This window comes from Lonchura striata, chromosome 33 (genome assembly GCF_046129695.1).
Source record: "Lonchura striata isolate bLonStr1 chromosome 33, bLonStr1.mat, whole genome shotgun sequence".
NCBI classification, from domain to species: domain Eukaryota; kingdom Metazoa; phylum Chordata; class Aves; order Passeriformes; family Estrildidae; genus Lonchura; species Lonchura striata.
The window spans coordinates 2,946,869-2,971,459 of NC_134635.1; the positions used below are offsets into that span (position 1 = coordinate 2,946,869).

The window sequence follows — 24,591 nt, forward strand, 5'->3', positions numbered from 1 at the left end:
TTCCCTGGTTTCAGGTGGATTCCAGGGGAACGGAGCAGGGATGGGGACACGAGTGGGACACGGAGCGGGACCCAGGCCACGCGTGTGTCGCGGTTTCCCACTTTAATGCCGCGGCCCCCCTCCCGCCTCGGCCCGCAGGATCCGCAGCAGCACGGCGTGGACGCCCTCGTCCATGAATCCCTGCGGAGGAGGGAGTGTGGCTTTTCCCGAGATCCGGCACCCAAAACTGTGCCCGCACCCCCCAGAGACCCCGGGCAGGGCCAGGGGGTCCCACCTGGGCAGCCTGGAGAAGGTGGCTCCGGTACACGGCCACGGTGTCCCGGTGCTGCTTCTGCTGGACCTGGGGGGGGCACAGGGTGACACTGGGTGGCTCCGAGTGACAACAATCACAAAGGGTGACACGGTGTGACACCGGGCGCTGTCCCCACCTCCAGCTGGAGCTGGAGCCGGGCGCTCCGGCCCCGCAGCCCCAGCACCTCGGCCGAGAGCTTCTCCGTCTCCGCCAGCAGCTGCTTCAGCTGGGGGGGAAAGTCAGGGGCAGATTTGGGGGACTGGGGGGGTTGGTTGCTCTCAGCACCCCCAGAACCCCCTTGGTCCCTGTCAGTCCTCAAGGTCCCGCTCAGTTGCCCCTGAGGTCCCCCCAGGTGGGGCTGGGAGATGGATCAGGATGGGGACAGGGATGGGAAGGGGATGGGGATGCAGATGATGATGGCAACAGCGGCGGGAAAGGGATGATGATGATGATGGAAAGAGGACTGGAAAGGGTGTGGGGATGGGAGGGACATGGGGATGGATATGGGAGGAAGAGGAAGGTGGGAAGGGGTCGGCAATGGAGACGCGGATGGAAGGAGGATGATAACGGGAACGGGACTGGTGCTGGGAAGGTCCCGTCCCCGTTCCCGGCCCGTGCCTCACCTTCCCGTCCTTGTCCCGGCAGGCGCGCTCCAGCCGGGCCGCGCGTTCCCGCAGCGCTGCCCGGCTGCGCTCCAGCCCCTCCGCTGTGTCCCGCAGCTCCCGCAGCTCCCGCTCCCGCCCGGCCGCCCGCTCCTCGGCCGCCGCCGCCGCCTCCCGCCACCGCTCCGCCTCCGAGCCCGGTGGGACCCCGGCGGTGCCGCGCTCCGGGCCCAGCGGCACGCCGGCGCCCGCCGCCGCTCCCGGTTCTGCCGGTACCCCGGCCTCCCCGCCGCTCCCGGGCGTTTCTCCGGCCTCTCCCTCCATCTCCGTGAGGAGCTGCAGGGCCTCGTGCTGGGACCGCACCAGCGCGTCCAGCCGCCGGTGCAGGTCCCGCAGAATTCCGGCCCCGGCGTCGCCTCCCGCCTCCCGCACCCGCGCTCCCACCCCGTCCCGCAGCGCCCGCAGCTCCCGCCGCAGCCGCCACGCCTCGTCCCGCTTCCCGGGATCCCGCAGCTCCCGCAGCTCCTGCTGCAGCCGCTCCCGCTCCCGGCCCAGCCGCGCCAGCTCCACCAGGAGCTTCCCGTTGCCCTCCCGCAGCTCCAGCAGCTCCTTCTCCATCCTCCCGCCCTCCCTCGGCATCTCCTCCCGGCTCTTCTCCGCGCCGTTCACCGCCGGCTCCGACCCGAGCTTTTCCAGGAGGATTTGGGATCCCTGCAGCATCCTGGCGTGGATCTGGTCCTGCTGGTCCAGCGCCTGCTCCAGCCCCGCCGCCAGCTGCTCCCAGGCCCCGTCCCGGAGGGAATCCTCTGCTTCCCGACGCAGCTCCTGGCTCCGCGAGGAGACGCCGGCCTTCGCTTCCCGCATTTTGGAGCACTCCTCTCCCAGCCAGGCCAGGAACGGGATCAGCGCCGGAGCCTCGGCGCTGCCTTGTCCTCCTTCCCACTCTTCATCCCTCGTCCTCTTCCTCAGCTCCGCCACGCGCCGGGCCAGGAGCTCCAGGCAGGCGCCGTCATCCTCCTCATCCTCCTCACCCTCCTCATCCTCCTCATCCTCAGCCGCGTCCCGTCCCGGCAGGAGCCGCACGAGCTCCCGCAGCCGCCGGCGGATGCCCTCGGCAGCTTCCTCCAGCCGCCGGCATTCCAGAGTCTTCCTCGCCAGCTCCTCCCGCAGCCGCCGGGCAGCGCGTCCGTCCCGCTGCTCCTCAGCCTCCTCCTCCTCCTCCTCCTCACCCTGGATTCCCACCTGTCCAGCACCATTCTCTGCTGGAGGGAGAAACACAATCCGTTTTCCCAATTTTCCCTATTTTTTCCAATTTTCCCCGTTGTTTTCCCATTTTCCCCCATTCTTTCCTTTTTTTTGGGGGGAGGTCTCACCTCTCCTCCCACAGTGCGGGACCTTCTGGAGAGCCCAACCCGGAGCCTTCCCGGTGACATTCCGGGTGACATTCCCGGTGTCCTTCTTGTCCCTCTGGTGGCCCTGCAGCAGCTCGGCCACTTCCAGGCTGCTGTGAGCCAGGGCCAGCTCCAGCGCTGTCCTGAGCCGGGGACGTGACACGGAGGGACACGGGGACACAGTGAACAGTGGCAGGGGTGGCACTCGGGCACCGTGACACAGGTGACCGCCATCCCTTCCCCACAGCGGTGACACCCTTGGGGACACCACAGACCGGTGACAGGACAGCTCAGTGTCCCCAGTGTCCCTTGGCACCCACCTGCCGTCCCTGTCGGCCAGCCCGGGCTCGGCCCCGCGCCGCAGGAGCTGGGCACAAACGGCCACATGGTTGCCCAGCGCCGCCAGCATCAGGGGGGTCTGGCCGTGCTGAGGGGACACGTGGGGTGACCATCAACCCTTGCTGTCCCCTGTCACCCCCTGCTGTCCCCCCGTCCCCACTCACGGTGTCGGGGACATCCAGTGGGGCCTCGTGGTCGCAGAGCAGGAGGACGCTGGAGGCGCAGCCCGAGGAGGCTGCAGGGGGCAGGGGGGTCACTGCAGGGTCTCTGGTGTCCCCCTGGTGTCCCCCACGTCCCGGGGTGTCCCCATGTCCCCCCCTCACCAGCCCAGTGCAGCGGAGTCCGGTTCTGGCCGTCCACGTGGCGCTCGTTGGCTCCATGCTGGGGGGACAGCGGGAAGGGAGCGGGAATGGCACTGACACCCCCATCCCAGCCCCGTTCCCATCCTCATCCTCATCCTTGTTCCCTGCCCTTGTCCCCATCCTCACCTCCATCCTCATCCTCCTCTGCACCTCCAGCCGTGTCCTTATCCCTGTGTTTTTCCTGATCTCCATCCCTGTTTTCACCCCTAGCTCCATCCCATTCCTGTTCCCATTCCCATCCCATTCCTGTTCCCATTCCCATCCCATTCCTGTTCACATTCCGATCCCATTCCTGTTCACATTCCCATCCCATTGCAGTTCCCATTCCAACTCCAGTTCCCATTCCAGTTCCCATTCCCATCCCATTCCAGTTCCCATTCCATTCCTGTTCCCATTCCCGTCCCACTCCAGTTCCCATTCCCATCCCAGTGCAGTTCCCATTTTCATTCAATTCCAGTGCCCATTCCCATCCCACTCCTATCCCGTTCCAATTCCAGTTCCCATCCCATTCCAATTCCTGTTCCCACCCCGTTCCCATCTTATTCCCACCCGTTCCCGCCCCTCTCGGTACCTGCAGCAGCACCTTCACGCACTGGGGCTGGCAGGCGATGGTGGCCAAGTGCAGGGCGGTGCTGCCTGTGGGGACGGGACCGGCGCTGGGGACACTCCCGGGGGACAACTGCCCCCCTAAGGGACACCCCCAGGGGACACCCCCTCCTTGGGTGCTCCCGGGGGTCCCTGCCATGGGGAGCAGGTCGGGGCTCCTCCAGGGGTGACACAGGGTGTCTCCAGGGTGTCCCCAAGCTGTCCCCGGGTGTCCCCACCCACCGTCATCGTTCGTCTCGTTGACGGGGGCTCCGTGCTCCAGCAGCAGCGTCAGGCACTCGGTGAGACCCCCGGCCGCGGCCAGGTGGAGCCTGGGGGGCGAGAGGCGGCCGTGACCCGTGCGGCCACCCCCGTGCCCACCGAGCCCCCGCCGCGTCCCCCCGGTGACATACGCGGACTGGCCCCTGGCGTTGAGCTTGGCGGGGCGGGCGGCCTTGCGGGCGGCCAGCGCGGCCACCCGGGCCACGTCCCCGCGTGTCACCGCCTCCAGCAGCTTCTGGTCCTGCCGCGTCCAGCTCTCCATCTGCGGGGGGACCCCAGCACAGGACCCCAAACTCTGGGTGGGAGCCGCACCCCGCACAGGAACCCCTCCCCCCGTGTGGGTCCCCCCACGCATGTCCTGCCTCAGTTTCCCCGCTCCGTGGGGCTCGGTGAGGGACGCCGGCTCCCCGCGGAGCCGGGAGGGGGCGGAGAGGCCGGAGCGTGTCCCGGCCTGTGCCCGCCCGGCTGGTTTGGCGAGTGCCACCGAGCCGGGCTGGGCTCCAGCGTGGCACCGGGCGGGGGTGGCACCGGGACAGGGACCGGGGACTGGAAACGAGACCAGGGACCGGGACCAGGGTCTGGGAACGGGACCCGGGACTGGGACTGGGAGCAGGGATGGGCTGCGGGCCCTGCAGCGGGGCTGGGGGCTGGATTCGGGTCAGGATTGGGGTTGGATCTGGGATGGAGGCTGCGAGTGGGGCTGGGATTGCAGGTGGCATCGGGACCGGCAGCAGAACTGGGACTGGGATTGGGACTGGGACTGGGACTGGGACTGGGACTGGGACTGGGACTGGGACTGGGATTGGGATTGGGACTGGGACTGGGACTGGGATTGGGACTGGGACTGGGACTGGGACTGGGACTGGGATTGGGACTGGGACTGGGACTGGGATTGGGACTGGGACTGGGACTGGGACTGGGATTGGGACTGGGACTGGGACTGGGACTGGGATTGGGATTGGGACTGGGACTGGGACTGGGATTGGGACTGGGACTGGGACTGGGATTGGGACTGGGACTGGGACTGGGACTGGGACTGGGACTGGGACTGGGACTGGGATTGGGATTGGGACTGGGACTGGGACTGGGATTGGGACTGGGACTGGGACTGGGATTGGGACTGGGACTGGGACTGGGACTGGGACTGGGATTGGGGCTGGGACTGGGACTGGGACTGGGATTGGGACTGGGACTGGGATTGGGACTGGGACTGGGACTGGGATTGGGATTGGGACTGGGACTGGGATTGGGACTGGGACTGGGATTGGGACTGGGACTGGGATTGGGATTGGGACTGGGACAGGGACTGGGACTGGGATTGGGACTGGGACAGGGATTGCAGCCAGGATCGGGACCAGCATCGGGGCTGGCAGTGCAATTGGAGCTGGACCGGGGTCACGGGGCTGGCACCGGGGGCGGTCACAGCCGGCAGCGGGCTGGGATCGGGGCCGGCACCGGGACTGGGCCGGCAGCCGGCACGGGCCCCCCGTTCTCTCCCGGGACTCACCGTCACCTGCGAGCTGGAGCAGGAGAACATCCTCTTCATGGCCGGCACCCCCGGGCGCTTCCCGACCCCCGCCCCTCCGCTCTCGGCCCCCCGACCCCCTCCTCGCTGCGGGACCCCCGGGAGCCGCCGCTCCGGGGCCGCGTCCTCCGCCCGCCCCGCCCCGCGCCCGGTCCCGCACCCGGCCCGGCGGCTCCGGCACCGCCCCGGGAACGGCCCCGCCCTGCGGGTGCGCCCCAAACCCGGCCCCATCGCCCCCCGACCCAGACCCCCCCGGCTGAGACCCCCCCCACCACCGACTGAGACCCCACCCTCACCGCACGATGAGAGACCCCCGCCCCAGCCGGTCCGTGCCTCCCCCAGCCTCCCCCCGCCCCCTTCACTTTGGCTCCAAACTCTTCATTTGCAGGCTTTTCCAAATTAATTTTTTTTAATATTTTTCGTTTCTTTTGCCCTTTGTTTTTACAGTTATTCCGCGGGGACCCCGTCCCTCCCCGCCCCACCCTTGGGCAGCCCCCCGATATCGGGGAGGGGGGTCACTGTCACCGCTGCCCCAGGAGCTGGAAGTTCCCTCGCCCGGGGGCCACCTCCCACACCCCAAAACATCCAAATAAATAAATAAATCCCAGCGGGAAGACGAGGGACACGATGTCACCCCTGCTCCTCCCCCGGGCTGGAGTAGGGGAGGGGGCGACCCGACCCCCCGCCCGTTCCCATGAGGCTCCCGTGGGAATAGCAGCGTCCCCATCCCGCTTTTCCCAATGCTCCCCACAGCTGGATCCGGCTCCCCACAGCTGGATCCGGCCCCCGGCGTGTCCTGGGGGGAATCGCGGGGTGCCGGGGGGGCTGCGGGGGTCCCTAACTGTCCCCGTCGCCCTCCTTCAGCTCCTGGCTGTTCTCCACCTCCTCGGGAATATCCTGCATCCTCAGGAAATCTACGGGAAAAACTCCGGGTTAACACCCGCCCCCAAAATAAAGCCGGGACGCCAACGGGGGGGTTAAACCGGGGACCCACCTCGGGGGCTGGCGGGGGGGGAGTGGCGGCTCCCCAAGCCCCCCTCGCCCTCCAGGAGCACGTCCAGGGTGTCCTCACCCTCGCGCAGCCGTTCGGGCTCGGTGACCAGGAACCCCAGCTCGTCCCCGGTGGGGACGGCGGGGGCGTGGTACGGGAGGCCGGCGGGGGGGAGGCTGCCGTGGCTCAGCTGCGGGGTGGGCACAGAGCCGGGGGGTCAGGCCCGAGCCCCCCACGCGTGGCGCAGCCACCGCATCCTCACCCGCGGCTCCCCCGGTGCTCCCGTATCCCCGGTGCTCCCGTAACCCCGGACATCCCGGTGTCCCTGGTGCTCCCATATTCCTGGTACTCCCGTATCCCCGGCGCTCCCGTATTCCTGGTGCTCCCGGTATCCCCGGTGCTCCTGGTATCCCCAGTGCTCCCGTATTCCCGGTGTTCCCGGTACCCCCGGTGCTCCCGGTAGCCCCGGTGCTCCCGGTATCCTCAGTGCTCCCGTATTCCCGGTGCTCCCGGTACCCCCGGTGCTCCCTTATCCCTGGTGCTCCCGGTACCCCCGGTGCTCCCGGTACCCCGGTGCTCCCGGTACCCCGGTGCTCCCGGTGCTCCCGTATCCCCGGTGTTCCCGGTACCCCCGGTGCTCCCGGTGCTCCCTTATCCCTGGTGCTCCCGGTGCTCCCGTATATCCGGTGTTCCCGGTACCCCCGGTGCTCCCGGTGCTCCCTTATCCCCGGTGTTCCCGGTACCCCCGGTGCTCCCGGTACCCCCGGTGCTCCCTTATCCCCGGTGCTCCCAGTGCTCCCGTATTCCCAGTGTTCCCGGTACCCCCGGTGCTCCCGGTGCTCCCTTATCCCCGGTGCTCCCAGTGCTCCCGTATTCCCAGTGTTCCCGGTACCCCCGGTGCTCCCGGTGCTCCCTTATCCCCGGTGTTCCTGGTACCCCCGGTGCTCCCTTATCCCCGGTGCTCCCTTATCCCCGGTGCTCCCTTATCCCCGGTGCTCCCAGTACCTCCGGTGCTCCCTTATCCCCGGTGCTCCCGGTACCCCGGTGCTCCCGGTGCTCCCGTATCCCCGGTGCTCCCGTACCCCCGGTGCTCCCGTATCCCCGGTACCCCCGGTGCTCTCTTATCCCCAGTGTTCCCAGTACCCCCGGTGCTCCCGGTGCTCCCTTATCCCCGGTGTTCCCGGTACCCCCGGTGCTCCCGGTGCTCCCTTATCCCCGGTACCCCCGGTGCTCCCTTATCCCCGGTGTTCCCGGTACCCCCGGTGCTCCCGTATCCCCGGTGCTCCCGTATCCCCGGTGCTCCCGTACCCCCGGTGCTCCCGTACCCCCGGTGCTCCCGTACCCCCGGTGCTCCCGGCAGCCCGCGCCCACCTGCGGTGGGGTGAAGCTCAGGTACAGCGCGTCCCCGGCCGGGAGGCTCCTGCGCCGGGGCTCGGCCGCCCGCCGGCCCCGCGGCCCCGCCGGTGCCCCCCGCGCCTCCTGCACCTCCCGCTCCAAGCGGGAGCGCTCCCGTTCGCTGTCCCGCAGGCGCGACTCCAGCGCCGCCGCCTCCTGCGCCCGCTCGTGGCACAGCTGCCGGCAGCGGCTCAGCTCCTCCTGCAGCAGCCCGTGCTGCCGCTGCAGCAGCGCCAGCTCCGCCCCGGGGCCCGGCTCCGCGGCCCCGCTCACCGGCACGGCCGGCTGCGAGCCCCGGCGCGGCCGCGGCCGCTGCGGCCCCTCCGGCAGCTGCAGCTCCAGCAGAACCTCCTGGTGCGTCAGCTGCACCTGCGGGACAGCGGCGTCAGGGGAACACGGCAGCGGGGGAAAGGGAGAGGGGAAAGGGGGAGGAAAGGGGGGAAGGGGGAAATGGAGGGGGAATGGGGAAAAAAGGGGGGAAAGGGGGAAATGGAGGGGGGAAATGGGGAAAAAAGGGGGGGAAAGGGGAATTAAAGGGGAAAAAGGGGAGAGGGGAAAGGGGGAAATGGAGGGGAAAGGGAGAGGGAATGGGAAAAAAAGGGGGGGAAGGGGAAAAGGAGGGGAAAGGGAGAGGGGAAAGGGGGAGAAAAGGGGGGGAAGGGGAAATGGAGGGGGAATGGGGAAAAAAGGGGGGGAAGGGGGGGAAAAGGAGGGGAAAGGGAGAGGGGAAAGGGGGAGAAAAGGGGGGAAGGGGGAAATGGAGGGGAAAAGGAGAGGGGAAAGGGGGAGAAATGGAGGGGGAAAAGGGGGAAATGGAGGGGGAATGGGGAAAAAAGGGGGGGAAAGGGGAATTAAAGGGGGAAAAAGGGGAGAGGGGAAAGGGGGAAAGAGGGGGAAATGGAGGGGGAATGGGGAAAAAAAGGGGGGGAAGGGGAATTAAAGGGGGAAAAAGGGGAGAGGGGAAAGGGGGAAATGGAGGGGAAATGGAGGGGGAATGGGGAAAAAAGGGGGGAAAGAGGGGAAAAGGGGGGGAAAGGGGGAAAAGGGGGAAAAAAGGGGGGAAAAGGGGAATTAAAGGGGGAAAAAAGGGGGGAAAAGGGGAATTAAAGGGGGAAAAAGGGGAGAGGGGAAAGGGGGAAAGAGGGGGAAATGGAGGGGGAATGGGGAAAAAAAGGGGGGGAAAGGGAATTAAAGGGGGAAAAAGGGGGGAAAAGGGGAATTAAAGGGGGAAAAAGGGGAGAGGGGAAAGGGGGAAAGAGGGGGAAAGAAGGGGAAAGAGGGGGGAAATGGAGGGGAAAAGGGGGAAAAGGGGGAAAAAGGGGGGAAAAATGGGGGAAAAAAGGGGGGGAAGTATGGGGAAAGGAGGGAAAAAGGGGAATTAAAGGGGAAAAAAGGAGGGGAAAAGGGGGAAAAAGGGGGGGAAAGGGGGGGAAAAGGGGGGGAAGGGGGAAAAAGGGGGGAAAGGGGAAAAAGGGGGAAAAAGGGGGGAAATGGAGGGGAAATGGGGAAAAAAGGTGGGGAAGGGGAATTAAAGGGGGAAAAAGGGGGAAAATGGAGGGGAAATGGGGAAAAAAGGTGGGAAAGGGGGAAAAAGGGGAAAAAAGGGAGGAAAGGGGAATTAAAGGGGGAAAAGGGGGGGAAAGGGGGAAAATGGGGAAAAAAGGGGGGGGAAATATGGGGAAAGGGGGGAAAAAGGGGAATTAAAGGGGAAAAAAGGAGGGGAAAAGGGGGGGAAATGGAGGAGAAAAAGGGGGGGGAAAAGAGGAAAAAGGGGGAGAAAAAGGGGGGAATAAAGGGGGAATAGGGCAAAAGGGAGCAGGGGGCAATGATGGGAATGGGAAGGGGACAAAGGGGAGCAAAGTGGGAGACAGAGGACAGGGAGCAGGATGGATCTGGGCAGGGGTCCCCCCTCCCTGTGCCCCTGTCCCACCTGGAGCCGGGCAGCAGGAGCCCGTACAGGTTCACCAGGCGCTGGTTGCCCTGGATCTCCTGCGGGGGACAGGGTTTGAGGGGGTTGGGGGGTGAACCCCCGAGTGCCGCGCCGGGGGGACACCGAGGCAGCGTGGGGTGAGCAGCACCCCCCTCCCCAAAAGCCTTTCCTCACCTCCTGGGATCCCCTCGGCGGGACTTGGTTCCCATTCCCGTCCTGCGGAGAGAGTGCGGTGACACTGAGGGTCCCAGTGTGGGCTGGGGGTCCCCAGCTGCCCCCCTGTGCCCCCCAGTGCCCCCCTGTGCCCCCCTGCGCCCCCTCCCCAACTCACCCGCTGCCCAGCCTCTGGATCCACCCGGAATTCCAAGGAGCCGTTGATGCTGCCGGAGTCGCCGTCTGCAGGGGAAGGTTGGGTGAGCCCCAACGGGGTCCCGGGGGTCCCCCCAACCCAGCGACCCCTCCCCGTGTCCCCCCTTACTGCTGGCGCTGGGGCTGGGGCAGCTCTCGGCCTCGGGGCGGTTGTTGTGGTTCTGATCCCGATCCCGGGTGCATCCCGTGAAAATCTCCTTCAGGCACTCCACTGCGGGGGATAGGGCAGCGTGAGCCCTGCCTCGGTTTCCCCATCCTGAGCATCTCCACCCTGGAGCGTCCCAGCACATCCCGGGAGCACCTGGGAGTCTCCAGCCCAGCCCAGAACGTCCCTCAGCTCCCCTTCCCACCTCGGCTTCCCGAATCCCGGAATCCCGGGGCTGCCGTACCTTCCCGGATGGCGTCGTGCAGCAGCACGTCCCCGCGGGGTGCCCGGCCGGGCTCCCCAGGGAAGGGGGTCCCGCGGGGGGCCTGGGGGGGCTCGGAGCAGCCGCTGCCCAGCGCCAGCATGTCGGCAAAGATGCCGACCTTGTCCTCCAGCAGCGCCGCGATCTGACGGTCGTGCTGCTCCATCCGCTCTGGAGAGGGGCGGTGGGAATTGGGGTCAGCGGGGACGGGGTGGGATCAGTGGGGTGGGATCCATGGGATGGGATGGGATGGGATGGGATGGGGTGGGATCCATGGGATGGGATGAGGTGGGATCCATGGGATGGAATGGGATCAGTGTGATGGAATAGGATGGGATGGGATCAGTGGGATGGGATCAAAGGGATGGGATCAAAGGGATGGGACGGGATCCATGGAATGGGATGGGATCAAAGGGATGGGATGGGATGGGATGGGATGAGATCAGTGGGATGGGATCAATGGAATGGGATGGGATCAAAGGGATGTGATGGGATCAAAGGGATGAAATGGGATGGGATGAGATCAGTGGGATGGGATCAATGGAATGGGATGGGATCAAAGGGATGTGATGGGATCAAAGGGATGAAATGGGATCAAAGGGATGGAATGGGATCGATGGGATGGGATCCATGGAATGGATGGGATGAGAGCAGTGTGATAGGATCAATGGAATGGGATGGGATCAAAGGGATGGAATGGGATCCATGGGATGGGATGGGACAAGATCAGTGGGATGGGATCAATGGAATGGGATGGGATCAAAGGGATGGAATGGGATCCATGGAATGGGATGGGATCAATGGGATGGGATCCATGGGATGGGATGGGATCAAAGGGATGGGATGGGATCAAAGGGATGGGATCGATGGCATGGGAGGAACAGGGATGAGCCCCCACCTTTCAGCTTCCGCAAGGACGCCTCCGTCTCCGTCTCAATCAGCGGGAAATCCTGGCGGCTTGGACAGCTGAGAGGGCCGGGATGGGGGTGGTCAGAGCCAGGACCCCCCAGCCCCATCCCCCCGCACCCACCCCGTGAGCACGGGCTCCCCAGCCATTCCCAGCCGTCCGGGGCTGGTTCCCGGCCGTCGCCGGGCTCCGGGGACACTCACAGGCTGACAGCCTGCTGGATGACCTTCATCCAGTGGTTGCGGTCATCGCGGGAGGCCGCGTGCACCTCGTACATCTCGGGCGGGGCGGCGCTGATCAGGAACATGCCCTTCTCCTGGTTGGCGATGTCCCGCACGATCAGGTTTTGCAGGGAGATGACAGCCGGCTTGTCCTGCGGGATTGGGGAGCGCCGGCGATGGGGAACGCTGCCCCGGAGCCCCAGCGAGGCTGGGGATGAGGAGGGGGCAGCTCACCAGCATGGGGAAGGTGTATTTCTGGTCCTTCTCTTGCAGGAACACCAGCACGTCCGTCATCAGCAGCACCAGCACGTCTGGGGTGAGCCGGGGTGAGCGGGGGGCTTCGCCTCGCTGAGCCCCCCGAGTCCCGCGGCCGACCCCGAATTCAGCCGTGGAGAAGAGGGGCCCTGCCAGCATCCTGCTCCACGGGCATCGCCTCTCTCCTGGGACCCCCATTCCACGCCAGCTTCCCCACTATCCCTGGACATCCCCCAATCCCCTTTTTTTCCCCCCACTTCGCACCTTTGAAGCGCCCGGCCGCCGTTTTCCAGAGCATCCCCCCGCTGTGCACCAGCTTCCTGCGGAGCAGCTCGTCCCTCCCGAAGGCTCCGGGCCGGCTGTCCCAGAGCAGCGGCACCTTGGCGCGGGGATCCACGCGCCGGAAAACGTCCCAGAGGCGCCCGCGGAGCTCCCACGCGTGAACCTCCTCGTCCACGGCCGAGAGCAGCTCCTTCACCAGCCGCAGCGCCCGCGACAGGTCCGCGCAGTCCCCTTCGTTGTCTGCCGGCGGGGGAGGGAAGCTGGAATCCCGGCCCCGCCCCGCAAGGCGCCGGTGCCAGCCCCTTCCCGCCCGCCCCGGTACCTTTGGAATTCTTGAGGATGCGCTCGATGAGCACCGGGTACTTGGTGATGCGCTGCGTCACCAGCAGGATGCACTCGGGGACGCCGTGGCGGCGGAGGAGGGGGGATCGTGTCACCCTCTGGGGGGGCACACCGTCAGCAGGGACCCCCGAAAGCAGAGAACCCCCCCATCAGCGACCCCCCCAAAGCAGAGACCCCCAGAGCTCAGCGAGGGAGGGATACAAGTCGGGGAAACTGAGGCATGGAGCTGGGAGAAGGGTTTTCCACCGGGGCACAAAGCCTGGAAGGCGCAGGGCGACCCCAACCCCCATCCCGGGGGTCCCTCCAGAGGATGGAGACCCCGACCCCCAGCCCGGGGTCCCCACGGAGCCCACCCGGATGAACTGCTGGAAGCGCTTGTCCCGGGCCAGCAGGTCCTTGTACTCCTTGAGCGCCTTGGTGTGCTTGCTGCAGAACTCGGCGTAGGCTTTGCGCAGCTGCTCCGCACTCGGGCCCGAGAACTTGGAACCGGGAACGACGAGGGGACACCAGTGAGTGCAGGGACACCAGTGAGTGCAGGGACATCAGTGAGTGCAGGGACACCAGTGAGTGCAGGGACATCAGTGAGTGCAGGGACATCAGTGAGTGCAGGGACACCAGTGAGTGCAGGGACATCAGTGAGTGCAGGGACATCAGTGAGTGCAGGGACATCAGTGAGTGCAGGGACATCAGTGAGTGCAGGGACAATAGTGAGTGCAGGGACACCAGTGAGTGCAGGGACATCAGTGAGTGCAGGGGACAATAGTGAGTGCAGGGACACCAGTGAGTGCAGGGACACCAGTGAGTGCAGGACATCAGTGGGCACCTCCCCATCTTCAAACCCCACCATCAGTCAGTCCCTGCCATCCCTGACATCCCCACCCCAAAGCATCTCGGTTTCCTGGGAACCCATTCCTTCTTCCAGGTCCCCCAACATCCTCCCCCCCCGTATCCTGATTTCCCGGCCCCCTGCCCACCTGGGTGACGAGGATGTCACCGAGGCGGTCGATGACGAAGTTCTTGTTGCTGTCCTGGGCCAGCGACTCCCGGCGCCGCTCCAGGAGCTGGGCCAGGAAGCGCTCGTGGATGCGGCTGAGCTCGTCGAGGCAGGGGAAGATGCGCTGGACGGTGCCGGGGTCCAGCTGCAGCTCCTCCAGCATCGCCCTGCGGAACAGGGCGCCCATGATCTTCAGCGTCCGCACGTGGTGCAGCTCCGTCTGCATCAGCTCTGCGGGGGCACGGTGCGGTCACCAGGGGACAGGGACACAGCCGGGGACAGGGAGAGCATCCCCGGGGACAGGGACACAGCTGGGGACAGGGACACAGCCCTGGGGACAGGGAGAGCATCCCCGGGGACAGGGACACAGCTGGGGACAGGGACACAGCCCTGGGGACAGGGAGAGCATCCATGGGGACAGGGACACAACCGGGGACAGGGACACAGCCCTGGGGACAGGGAGAGCACCCCGGGGACAGGGAGAGCACCCCGGGGACAGGGACACAGCCCTGGGGACAGGGAGAGCATCCGCGGGGACAGGGACACAGCTGGGGACAGGGAGAGCACCCCGGGGACAGGGACACAGCCGGGGACAGGGAGAGCACCCCGGGGACAGGGACAGAGCCCTGGGGACAGGGAGAGCACCCCGGGGACAGGGACACAACCGGGGACAGGGAGAGCATTCCCGGGGACAGGGACACAGCCCTGGGGACAGGGAGAGCATCCCCGGGGACAGGGACACAGCCGGGGACAGGGAGAGCACCCCGGGGACAGGGAGAGCACCCCGGGGACAGGGACACAGCCCTGGGGACAGGGAGAGCATCCATGGGGACAGGGACACAACCGGGGACAGGGACACAGCCCTGGGGACAGGGAGAGCATCCACGGGGACAGGGACACAGCCGGGGACAGGGACACAGCCCCGGGGACAGGGAGAGCATCCCCGGGGACAGGGACACAGCCCTGAGGACAGGGAGAGCACCCCGGGGACAGGGAGAGCACCCCGGGGACAGGGAGAGCACCCCGGGGACAGGGACACAGCCCTGGGGACAGGGACAGCACCCCGGGGACAGGGACACAGCCGGGGACAGGGACACAGCCGGGGACAGGGAGAGCATCCACGGGGACAGGGACACAGCTGGGGACAGGGACACAGCCCGGGGACAGGGACACAGCCGGGGACAGGGAGAGCATCCACGGGGACAGGGACACAGCTGGGGACAGGGACACAGCCCGGGGACAGGGACAGCACCCCAGGGACAGGGACACAGCCCCAGGGACAGCACAGAAGGGGAGCAGGACCCCAGGGACAGCCACCCAGCCTGGCCCTGTGTCCTCATGACCGCATCCCTGTCCCTGCATCCTCTGTCCTGTCCCTTTGTCCCCATTCCCGCTTCCTGTGTCCCCTGTGCTGTCCCCACGCCCCCATCTCTGCGTCCCCATCCTCGTGTCTGCCCCAGCCCCGTATCCCTCTCCTGTCCTCACATTCCCCATGCCTTATCCCTGACCTGCATCCCTGTGTCCCCGTCCCCGTGTCCCCATCCCCGTGTCCCCGTGTCCCCTCACCGTAGATGACGTCCTGCCGCTTCATGACGTCCATGCGGTGCTGCTGCAGGAAGCTGTTATCCACCGCCAGGCTCCAGGAATCCGCCTCGAACTCCTTCCCGTCCGCCTCCAGGTCGCTCAGCAGCTGGCTCAGGATGACGTCCGGGCCTGCAGGTGACATCCGTGGCACACGGGGTCCCCGTGTCCCCCCCCGCCCTCGCGTCCCCGCGGCGTCCCCACCTTCGTCGATCAGCGACTCCACCGAGAGCGTGCGGTTGCGCACGTTGAGGGAATCCGTGGACTGGGACAGGATCCGCCGGATGCCCAGGGGGGAGTCATCGTTGAACGTCCTGCGGGAGGGCGTGGGACACCATGGGGACGCTGGGGACACCCCCGGATCCGCCCGTCCCCCTCCTTTCCTGCCCTTACCCCGAGATGTTGGTGGTGGAGACGCTCTTGGAGAGGGACAAGGAGGGGCGGCCGCGGCGGGGCCCCAGCAGCGTCTGCCGGAAGCTCTCCGAGGGGTAGATGGCAGAGTTGGGGCGCTCCCGGATGGCATCTGGGGGGGGACACCGGGGGAGCGGTGCTGGGACCCCCCTGGCACCCCCCAGGCTGTGCAGGGGGGACGGGGAAGGGAAGGGAAGGGAAGGGAAGGGAAGGGAAGGGAAGGGAAGGGAAGGGAAGGGAAGGGAAGGGAAGGGAAGGGAAGGGAAGGGAAGGGAAGGGAAGGGAAGGGAAGGGAAGGGAAGGGAAGGGAAGGGAAGGGAAGGGAAGGGAAGGGAAGGGAAGGGAAGGGAAGGGAAGGGAAGGGAAGGGAAGGGAAGGGAAGGGAAGGGAAGCTCCCCCCACTCACTCTTGTTGCGCAGGGACACCGACTGCAGGGCTGAGCTGTTCTTCAGCAGCGCCGCCTTCTGCTGCTGCGGGGGAGCGGAAGCGTCACCGTCACCGTCCTCGGAGGCGTCACTGTCCTCGCGTGTCCCCGATGGATTCCCGCACCCCCTTCCCTCGCTCCCCGCCGCTCCCGTCCCTGCGCTCACCTTCTGCTTCACCTTGGTGCAGTTGGGCAGCGTGTCCTTGCAGCGGTTGTGGATGGTGACGTTGCAGGCTGGGGGACACGGAGAGGTGACGGAGAGGCCACGGGGACCCTCCTGCCACCCCTCCTCCTCCTCCTCCTCCTCCTCCTCCTCCCCAGCTCTGGCAGAGCGACGGGAGCAGATGCGGTGGGAAGCGGGTGGATGCGGATCATCCGCAGCTGCAGCTGCCAGGGAGCAGCTGCCCCAGCGCCGAGGGCACCGTGCCAGCCCGGGGCCACCACGCCGGGGAGCTGGGATGTGCCAGGCTGGAGAAACCATCTCCCAAACCCAGGAGGAACCGGGCTCTGGGAACGGGCACTGCGGTGCCCATGCGGCAAAGCCACCCCAGAAAAGGCGTCTTGGAAAAGCCACCGTGGCACAGTCATCCTGGCAAAGCCACCCCAAAAAAAAGCCATCCCAAAAAAGCCACCGTGGCACAGTCATCCTGGCAAGGCCACCCCAAAAAAAGCCATCCCAAAAAAGCCGCGCCTGGCAAAGCCACTGCGGCAAATCCAATCCGACAAAGCCACCCCAGCAATTCCGCCCCAGCAAAGCCACCCCAAAAAAAGTCATCCCAAAAAAAGCATCCCCAGAAAAGCCACTGCGGCAAAGCCACCCCGGCAAAGTCGCCATGGAAGTGCCACCCCAGAAAAAGCCACCCTGGCAACTCCACACCGGAAAAGTCACTGCGGCAATGCCACCCTGGCCAAGCCACCGCAGAAATGTCATCCTGGCAAAGCCACCATGAGAAAGCCACCCCAGAAAACCCATCCTGACAATTCCATTCCAGCAAATCCACCCTGGCAAAGCCACCCCAGCAAAGCCACCCTGGAAATTTCACCCTGGAAAAGCCACCCTGGCATTTCTGCCCTGGCAGAGCCAACCTGGAAAAGCCATCCCATCATATCAACCCCAGCCCTGCCACCCTGGCAAAACCATGATGGAAAAGACACCCCAGAGGAGCCATCCCAAAAAAATCACTGCAGCAAAGCTACCCTGGCAACTGCACTCCGGAAAAACCAACCTGGCAAAGCCACTGCAGCAAAGCCTCCGTGGCAATCCTGCCCTGGCAAAGCCAACCTGGCAAAGCCACCCCACCAAATCCTGCCCTGGCAAAGTGACCCCATCAAATCCTGTCCTGAAAAAGCCAACCTGGCAAATCCACCCTGGTAAAACCAGCCTGACAAAGTCACCCCACCAAATCCTGCCCTGGAAAAGCCAACCTGGCAAATCCACCCCATCAAATCCAGCCTGGCAAAGCCACTGCAGCAAAGCTACCCTGGCAATTTTGCCCTGGCAAAGCCAACCTGGCAAATCCACCCCACCAAATCCACCCTGGCCAAACCACCCCACCAAATCCTGCCCTGGCAAATCCACCCCATCAAATCCTGCCCTGAAAAAGCCAACCTGGCAAAGCCACCCCATCAAATCCACCCTGGCCAATCCACCCCATCAAATCCACCCTGGCAAATCCACCCCACCAAATCCACCCTGGCAAATCCACCCCATCAAATCCACCCTGGCCAATCCACCCCATCAAATCCACCCTGGCCAATCCACCCCATCAAATCCACCCTGGCCAATCCACCCCATCAAATCCAACCTGGCAAAGCCACCCCATCAAATCCACCCTGGCAAAGCCACCCCATCAAATCCACCCTGGCCAATCCACCCCATCAAATCCACCCTGGCAAATCCACCCCATCAAATCCACCCTGGCCAATCCACCCCATCAAATCCACCCTGGCCAATCCACCCCATCAAATCCACCCTGGCCAATCCACCCCATCAAATCCAACCTGGCAAAGCCACCCCATCAAATCCACCCTGGCAAAGCCACCCCATCAAATCCACCCTGGCCAATCCACCCCATCAAATCCACCCTGGCCAATCCACCCCACCAAATCCACCCTGGCAAAGCCACCCCAGCGATGCCACCGTGCCAGCCCTGCCCTGGCACATTCCCCCTGGCAAACCCCCCCCCTGGCAAACCCCCCCCGGCAGCGCCCAGCAGCGGGCACACGCAGCTGGCATCTCCCTCGCGGCCGCCCTGGGCACTCACTGGGGCACACCAGCGCTTCCTTGGCCGTGATGCTCTTGTTGCAGGCGAAGCACATGGTCATGCCGGACACGGAGATGGTGGTGAAGAGGTGCCCGTTGGTGTAGCGCGCGTCCTTCTCCTTGCCCTCCTTCATCCTCTCCTTGTCCTTGCCCTGCCCGGACAGCGGCACCGGACGCCTGACGGGGCTGCGGCACCGCGCCCGCCCCGGCGGCTGCCTCGGGGCCGGGACGCGGCTCATGGCCGCGGGGAGCCGGGCGGGCGGCGGCCGGAGCCCCGCGGCTCCCGGGGGGTCTCCGGGGAGCCCGGAGACCGGGGACAGAGCGCCCCGCTCGCCGCGCTCGCCGCCGCTCGCCAGCATCCCGTCTCCGCGGCAACCGGAGAACCGGAGGCTGCCGAGCTCCCTCCCCGCCGCCAGCCCCAATGGGGACGGGCTGCGGGGGCGCAGCCGGGGGGTGACGCTGCCCGCGGGGGCTGGGGGCATCGTCCTGCCCCCCTCACCACCTATTTTTAGTCAAACTGGGGGGTTTCGCCCTTTTTCCCCCCCAAAACGGGGGGTCGGGAGCTGGCTGAGCCCCCCCACACCCACCCACGGGGATGGTTTGGGGTGGGGGGGATCGGTTTGGGGTCCAAGGGGAGCGAGTCGGTGTCACCCCGAGTGTCCCCGTGCCCGCCTCGGACCCCCCCCCACCACCCCGGACACGGGCACAGAGAGGCCTTTGTGCCCCCCCGCACCCCCCGGCCGTGCCTGGCACCGGCGGGTCGGGCACCAACCGACAGCCCCCCAAAAACGGCGGCGCCTCGCGACCCCCCAGCTCCCCCCCAAGCCCCGACCCCACGGCCCGAGGGGGTCCCGGTGCCCGTCCCTGCCCCCCACCCCCCCCCGGGCTGGGGAGGGGCTGAGGGACCCCCGGGGGAGCCTGGAGGGGGAGAGGGAGGGGAGGAAGAACAGGGACAGGAGTGGGACCCCCCACGGGCACCTTTGGGACCCCCCACGGGCACCTTTGGGACCCCACGGATCAGGAGTGGGACCCCCCACGGGCATCTTTGGGACCCCATAGGCACCTTTGGGACCCCGCAGATCAGGAGTGGGACCCCCCACGGGCACCTTTGGGACCCCCCATGGGCACCTTTGGGACCCCACGGATCAGGAGTGGGACCCCATGGGCACCTTTGGGACCCCGCGGGTCAGGAGTGGGACCCCACGGGCACCTCTGAGACCCCGTGGGCACCTTTGGGACCCCATAGGCACCTTTGGGACCCCGCAGATCAGGAGTGGGACCCTCCATGGGCACCTTTGGGACCCCCCGTGGGCACCTTTGGGACCCCACGGATCAGGAGTGGGACCCCATAGGCACCTTTGGGACCCCACGGGCACCTTTGGGACCCCATAGGCACCTTTGGCACCCCCACAGATCAGGAGTGGGACCCTCCATGGGCACCTTTGGGACCCCCCGTGGGCACCTTTGGGACCCCGCAGATCAGGAGTGGGACCCCACGGGCACCTTTGGGACCCCATGGGCACTTTTGGGACCCTGCGGATCAGGAGTGGGACCCCCCACGGACACCTTTGGGACCCCGCGGATCAGGAGTGGGACCCCACGGGCACCTTTGGGACCCCACAGGCACCTTTGGGACCCCGCGGATGAGAAGTGGGACCCCACGGGCACCTTTGGGACCCCGCGGATCAGGAGTGGGACCCCCTCGGACACCTTTGGGACCCCACGGGCACCTTTGGGACCCCATGGGCATCTATGGGACCCCACGGGCACCTTTGGGACCCCGTAGGTCAGGAGTAGGACCCCCCCACGGGCACCTTTGGGACCCCGAGGATCAGGAGTAGGACCCCCCCACGGACACCTTTGGGACCCCCCAGGGGCACCTTTGGGACCCCACGGATCAGGAGTGGGACCCCCCACGGGCATCTTTGGGACCCCACGGATCAGGAGTGGGACCCCCCACGGGCACCTCTGAGACCCCGTGGGCACCTTTGGGACCCCATAGGCACCTTTGGGACCCCACGGGCACCTTTGGGACCCTGCAGATCAGGAGAGGGACCCCATGGGCACCTTTGGGACCCCGAGGATCAGGAGTGGGACCCCATGGGCACCTTTGGGACCCCACGGGCACCTTTGGGACCCTGCAGATCAGGAGAGGGACCCCATGGGCACCTTTGGGACCCCGCGGATCAGGAGTGGGACCCCCCACGGGCACCTTTGGGACCCCACGGGCACCTTTGGGACCCCGCAGATCAGGAGTGGGACCCCACGGGCACCTTTGGGACCCCTCGGAGCGGGAGCGAGGCGCCAGCGGGACCCCCGGTGACGGCGAGCGGGACCCCGGGGTCACCCGCGGCCCGGGGGGCTCACCCGTTCGCGGCTCCGGGGTCCCTCCGCCTCCCCGGCCGCCGGGAACGGGGCGCAGGAGCAGCAGCACATCCCGGAGCCCCGGTCCCGGTCCCGGTCCCGGTCCCGGTCCCCCCCCCGAGCCCCGGCGCGACATCCGCCCCGCGCGGTTGTTCCCGCCCGCTTGTTTGTTTTCCTTTGATTTTCCCTCCGCTGCGCCGCTTTTGTGGGTTTTGCTTTTATTTCCCTCCGTTTTTCTATGATTTCTTTTCGATTTTTCCCCCCTCCCTTTCTTTGCTTGCTTTTATTTTTCTTCCATTCTTCGCTTTTTGCTTGCTCTCCCTTTATTCTTTTCGCCCTTTCCCCTCTATTTTTTCCCTTTCCTTCCCTTCACTTTCTTTCCTTTATCGTTCTGCTTTTCTTTCCTTTTCCACCCCGATTTTCTTCCCCCTTTTATCATTCCCCCCTTTTTTTTACCTTCCCCCTTTTTTACCGTTTCTCCTTCTTTATGCTTATTTCCCCCTTTTTACTGCATTTTCCTTTCAAACTGATTTTTCCACCTTTACTGCTTTTCCCCCTGTTCATTTTCCCTTTATTACATCCCATATTAATTTTTTTTCTCCGCTTTTTCCCCTCACTTTTTTATCTCTATTTTTTTTTTTTTTTTTGGACCGTTTTTCTCCTTTTTCCCCGTGACTTTTCCCCCTCTTTCCCCGCTTTTCTCCCTCGCCGATTTCCGTGTTTTCCTCCCTGTTTTGGGCCCCCCCGCCCGCGAAGGAAACCGAACCGCGCCAGACAAAGGCAGGAGCCGCCGCCGCTTCCTGCCCGCCCCCCCCGGCCCGGGACCCCTCCCCGGTTTTTGGGGATCCCCCCCGGACAAAACCCTCAGAGGAGGTGGGGGGTTCACACCCGCCCCACCAGCGCCGCCCCCCAAAAAACCCCAAAAATCACCCTGGGAGAATTTGGGGGGGGGGGTCCCACATCCCCACTTCTGCAGCGGGGACGGGACCACCGAAAATTTGGGGGTTTGGCTGCACCCCGAGCGGGACACGGAGCCCTAAAAACCCGCGGAAAGGTGGGGGGGGAGCGGGCGCGCCCCTCCCGCACCCCCAAAACCCCCCAAAACAAAGACCCCCACCCCCCAAACCCCGCGCACAAACCGGGGTGCGGGACACGCGGCTGCTCCGAGCGCGGAATTTCGGGGTCCCCGCACGTCCGACCCCCCCTCACCTTCCCCCCGGCGCTGGGGGCGGAGGAAGTTTCAGTGCTTTAAATAGAGACGGGGGTTTTTGGGTTCCTGTTCCGGCCCGGGGCCCCTCCGCACCCGAAAACTCCGCGCCGGGCTCGGGAGGAGATTTTGGGGCGCCCTCAGAGCCGCCCCACCCTAAAAGCGGCACGGGGTGTGAAGAGGGGAACCCCCACCTCAGAACCCACAGAGCCCGGAGGGGGCTGAACCCCGAAACGGCGTCACGGAGCTGCCGGGGACGCGCCCTCTCCTTTTTGGGGGAAGTTCCCCCCTTTTCGGGGACGGTCCCCCCGCTTTTTGGGGACAGCCCCCCCCCACCTCTCGCCGCCCCGGCGGCGAACAAAGCCACGGCCGAGGCAACAAAGACCCCGCCGGGCCGGGCGGGCAGCACGGGGGGGACCCCCGCCGTTCATCCCCCCAAAAAACACCACCCCCAGGCCCCCTGAACCCCCAAAATTGCCCCCTCGGAGGTTTGAAGCCCCCCCCCCCCCGATGTCGGGGCGCAGATCTGGGCTGGCGGGACCCCCCTGAGCTGTTTTGGGGGGCTCCGAGGGGGTCGCTGCCAGGAGCCCCCCCAAAGGCAGGTGGGGATCCCCCCGGGAAGCCGCGGGGGTGGCGAGGAGAGGGGGGGGTTCCCCAAAAATCGCCTCCCGGACGGGGTCCCGCTGCTTTTGGGGATCCCTTGGGGGGTTCACCCCGACCCCCCGACCCCCACCCGGCCTCTCCCGGCCGTGGGTGGGGCGAAAACGCCTCGGACGAAACTTTCTTTAACCAAAAACCAAAAAAACCCATTTTCCCCCCCCCGGGCGGCGCGGGGACCAGCAGCCACTTCCCCCTTGTACAAAATCACCCCAAAACCGCCCCCTCAGCCCCCCCAAACCCTCCCGAGCTCCCCAAACCCCATTCCGGGCTGGGGGCACCCCCAAAGCCCCCCGGCCGGACCAGCTCAGAGCATCCAAGCGCGGTCGGGGCGGGGGGAGCGGCGGTTCTGGGGTCTCTCCCTGCCCCCCAAAATCCCCGTTTTGGGGTAAACTGAGGCCCGGGGAGGGGGGGGGGCACAAAGCATCGCCCCCCGGCCCCCCAGCCCGGTTTTGCCCGAGCACGGCGGGCACACAAAGCCCCCCCCGAGCCTCCCCGCCCCGCGTTTCGCCACGCCGGCATTGCCACACGCTCCCCCCCCGGCACAGCCCCGGTCACGGGGGTCGGAACCGCGGCCACGCTCCCGGAGCGGCCCGTGCCTCAGTTTCCCCATCCCCGAACTCCCCGCCGGGCTTTGTCTCCATGAGAAGCCATAAAATTGGGGTGGGAGGGAAGGGAAGGGGGGGGTCCCTAAAAATTTTTTCCCCCCGCCCGGCAGGAGGGGAAGGTGACTTCCTCATCCTCATCCTCGCGTCAGCCGAAGCTTCGGCCCCGGCGGAAAGGAGGATGAGGAAGAGTCGGGGCGAAGTTCGGGGCGGCCGAGAAGTTGTGGGGGGACACACGGGGGTCCCCGGGGGGGTGCGGGCAGGGGGTCCTTGCACCGGCCAGCACCCCCCGCCGCACAATGGGGAGACGCTGGGGGGACCCTCGCCCCCTCCTCGCCCTCCGCTCCCTCCCAAAACGCGTAACGCGCCCCGAGCATCGCCCCGTGCCCCCCAAAAAACCCCAAATCCCCGCGGCCGCCTGGCGCAGGGCAGAGCCCCCCAAGTCGGGGTGAGGGATGGGGTGACCCCTCCCTGCCCCCCAAACCCGAGCAGGGAGGGAAGAGCCCCCCCAACCCCAGGAAGGGCTGGCAAAGGGGGGACCCCGCTCGGGGGGGCCGCGCTCGCCGGACCCACCTTGGCGCGATCGCTCCTGGCTCGCGACAGCGACTCGATCCGGGACATAATCCAGGGAGCGCTCCCGGCTCCCTCCCGGTGTTCCCGGTGCCCTCCCGGTGCCTCCCGGCTCCTTCCCGGTCCCTCCCGGTGCTCCCGGTCCCTGCCCGGTCCCTCTCGGTCCCGCCCTCCCGGGGGCGGGTCGCGCCGCCCGCCGGCCTCGTGCTGCCCGCGGGGCCTTTGTTCGAGCGGGGTCCCCGGGATCCAGCCGGGATCGCCGGGATCCAGCCGGGATCCAGCCGGGATCCCTGGGATTGGCACCCCCGAGTCACCCCGGGATTGGCTCCGCGCCCTCCTCCGGGATCGGCTCCCAAAAATCCCGAGGGATCAGAGGCTGGGCTGAGCCCAAGATCAGTGTTCAACATCCCGAGGAATCCGAATTCCAACATCCCGAGGGATCTGTGTCCCTGCATCCCGAGTGATCTGAATCCCAACATCCACAGGGATCTGTGTCCCTGCATCCCGAGGGATCTGTGTCCCTGCATCCCGAGGGATCTGTGTCCCTGCATCCCGAGGGATCTGTGTCCCTGCATCCCAGGGGATTTGTGTCCCTGCATCCCAGGGGATTTGTGTCCCTGCATCCCAGGGGATCTGTGTCCCTGCATCCCGAGTGATCTGAATTCCAACATCCACAGGGATCTGAATTCCAACATCCACAGGGATCTGTGTCCCTGCATCCCGAGGGATCTGAATCCCAACATCCACAGGGATCTGTGTCCCTACATCCCGAGGGATCTGTGTCCCTGCATCCCGAGGGATCCGAATTCCAACATCCGAGGGATCTGTGTCCCTGCATCCCGGGGATCTGTGTCCCTGCATCCCTTGGGATCTGTGTCCCTGCATCCCTTGGAATCTGTCCCCGGATCATGCCCAGCATCGGACCATGCCCAGCATCCCTCGGGATCGCCCCTCGGAGCCCCCCCGTGCCCTGGCCCCGCAGCCCGGATGTGGCCCCAAGTCCAGCCCTTCCTCCCTGTGCCTCAGTTTCCCCCCCGA

General features: G+C 66.2%; 2 protein-coding genes across 2 annotated transcripts; both read right to left on the bottom strand.

The window, feature by feature from the left end:
* Positions 1-87: 87 nt before the first annotated feature.
* ANKRD35 (ankyrin repeat domain 35) lies at positions 88-4,171 on the bottom strand. Its single transcript, XM_077789318.1, has 11 exons — positions 3,985-4,171; positions 3,815-3,903; positions 3,558-3,622; positions 2,948-3,005; positions 2,768-2,859; positions 2,606-2,712; positions 2,268-2,428; positions 916-2,156; positions 429-518; positions 275-340; positions 88-180 (listed from the first exon to the last, which is right to left on the bottom strand). Exons 1-11 carry the CDS (start codon positions 4,113-4,115, stop codon positions 103-105), a joined length of 2,178 nt encoding a protein of 725 aa, XP_077645444.1. The 5' UTR covers positions 4,116-4,171; the 3' UTR covers positions 88-102.
* Positions 4,172-5,768: 1,597 nt separating this feature from the next.
* ARHGEF2 (Rho/Rac guanine nucleotide exchange factor 2) lies at positions 5,769-23,706 on the bottom strand. The gene is given in 23 exon segments (XM_077789415.1): positions 5,769-6,292; positions 6,373-6,559; positions 7,741-8,133; positions 9,695-9,703; positions 9,706-9,753; positions 9,869-9,910; positions 10,026-10,090; positions 10,173-10,274; positions 10,453-10,641; positions 11,369-11,436; positions 11,581-11,750; positions 11,833-11,909; positions 12,118-12,375; positions 12,458-12,575; positions 12,831-12,956; positions 13,452-13,702; positions 15,038-15,184; positions 15,257-15,366; positions 15,446-15,575; positions 15,870-15,933; positions 16,054-16,121; positions 18,152-18,302; positions 23,557-23,706. Coding segments are annotated over 23 exon segments (2,898 nt in total). The 5' UTR covers positions 23,605-23,706; the 3' UTR covers positions 5,769-6,215.
* Between the last annotated feature and the right edge of the window lie 885 nt (positions 23,707-24,591).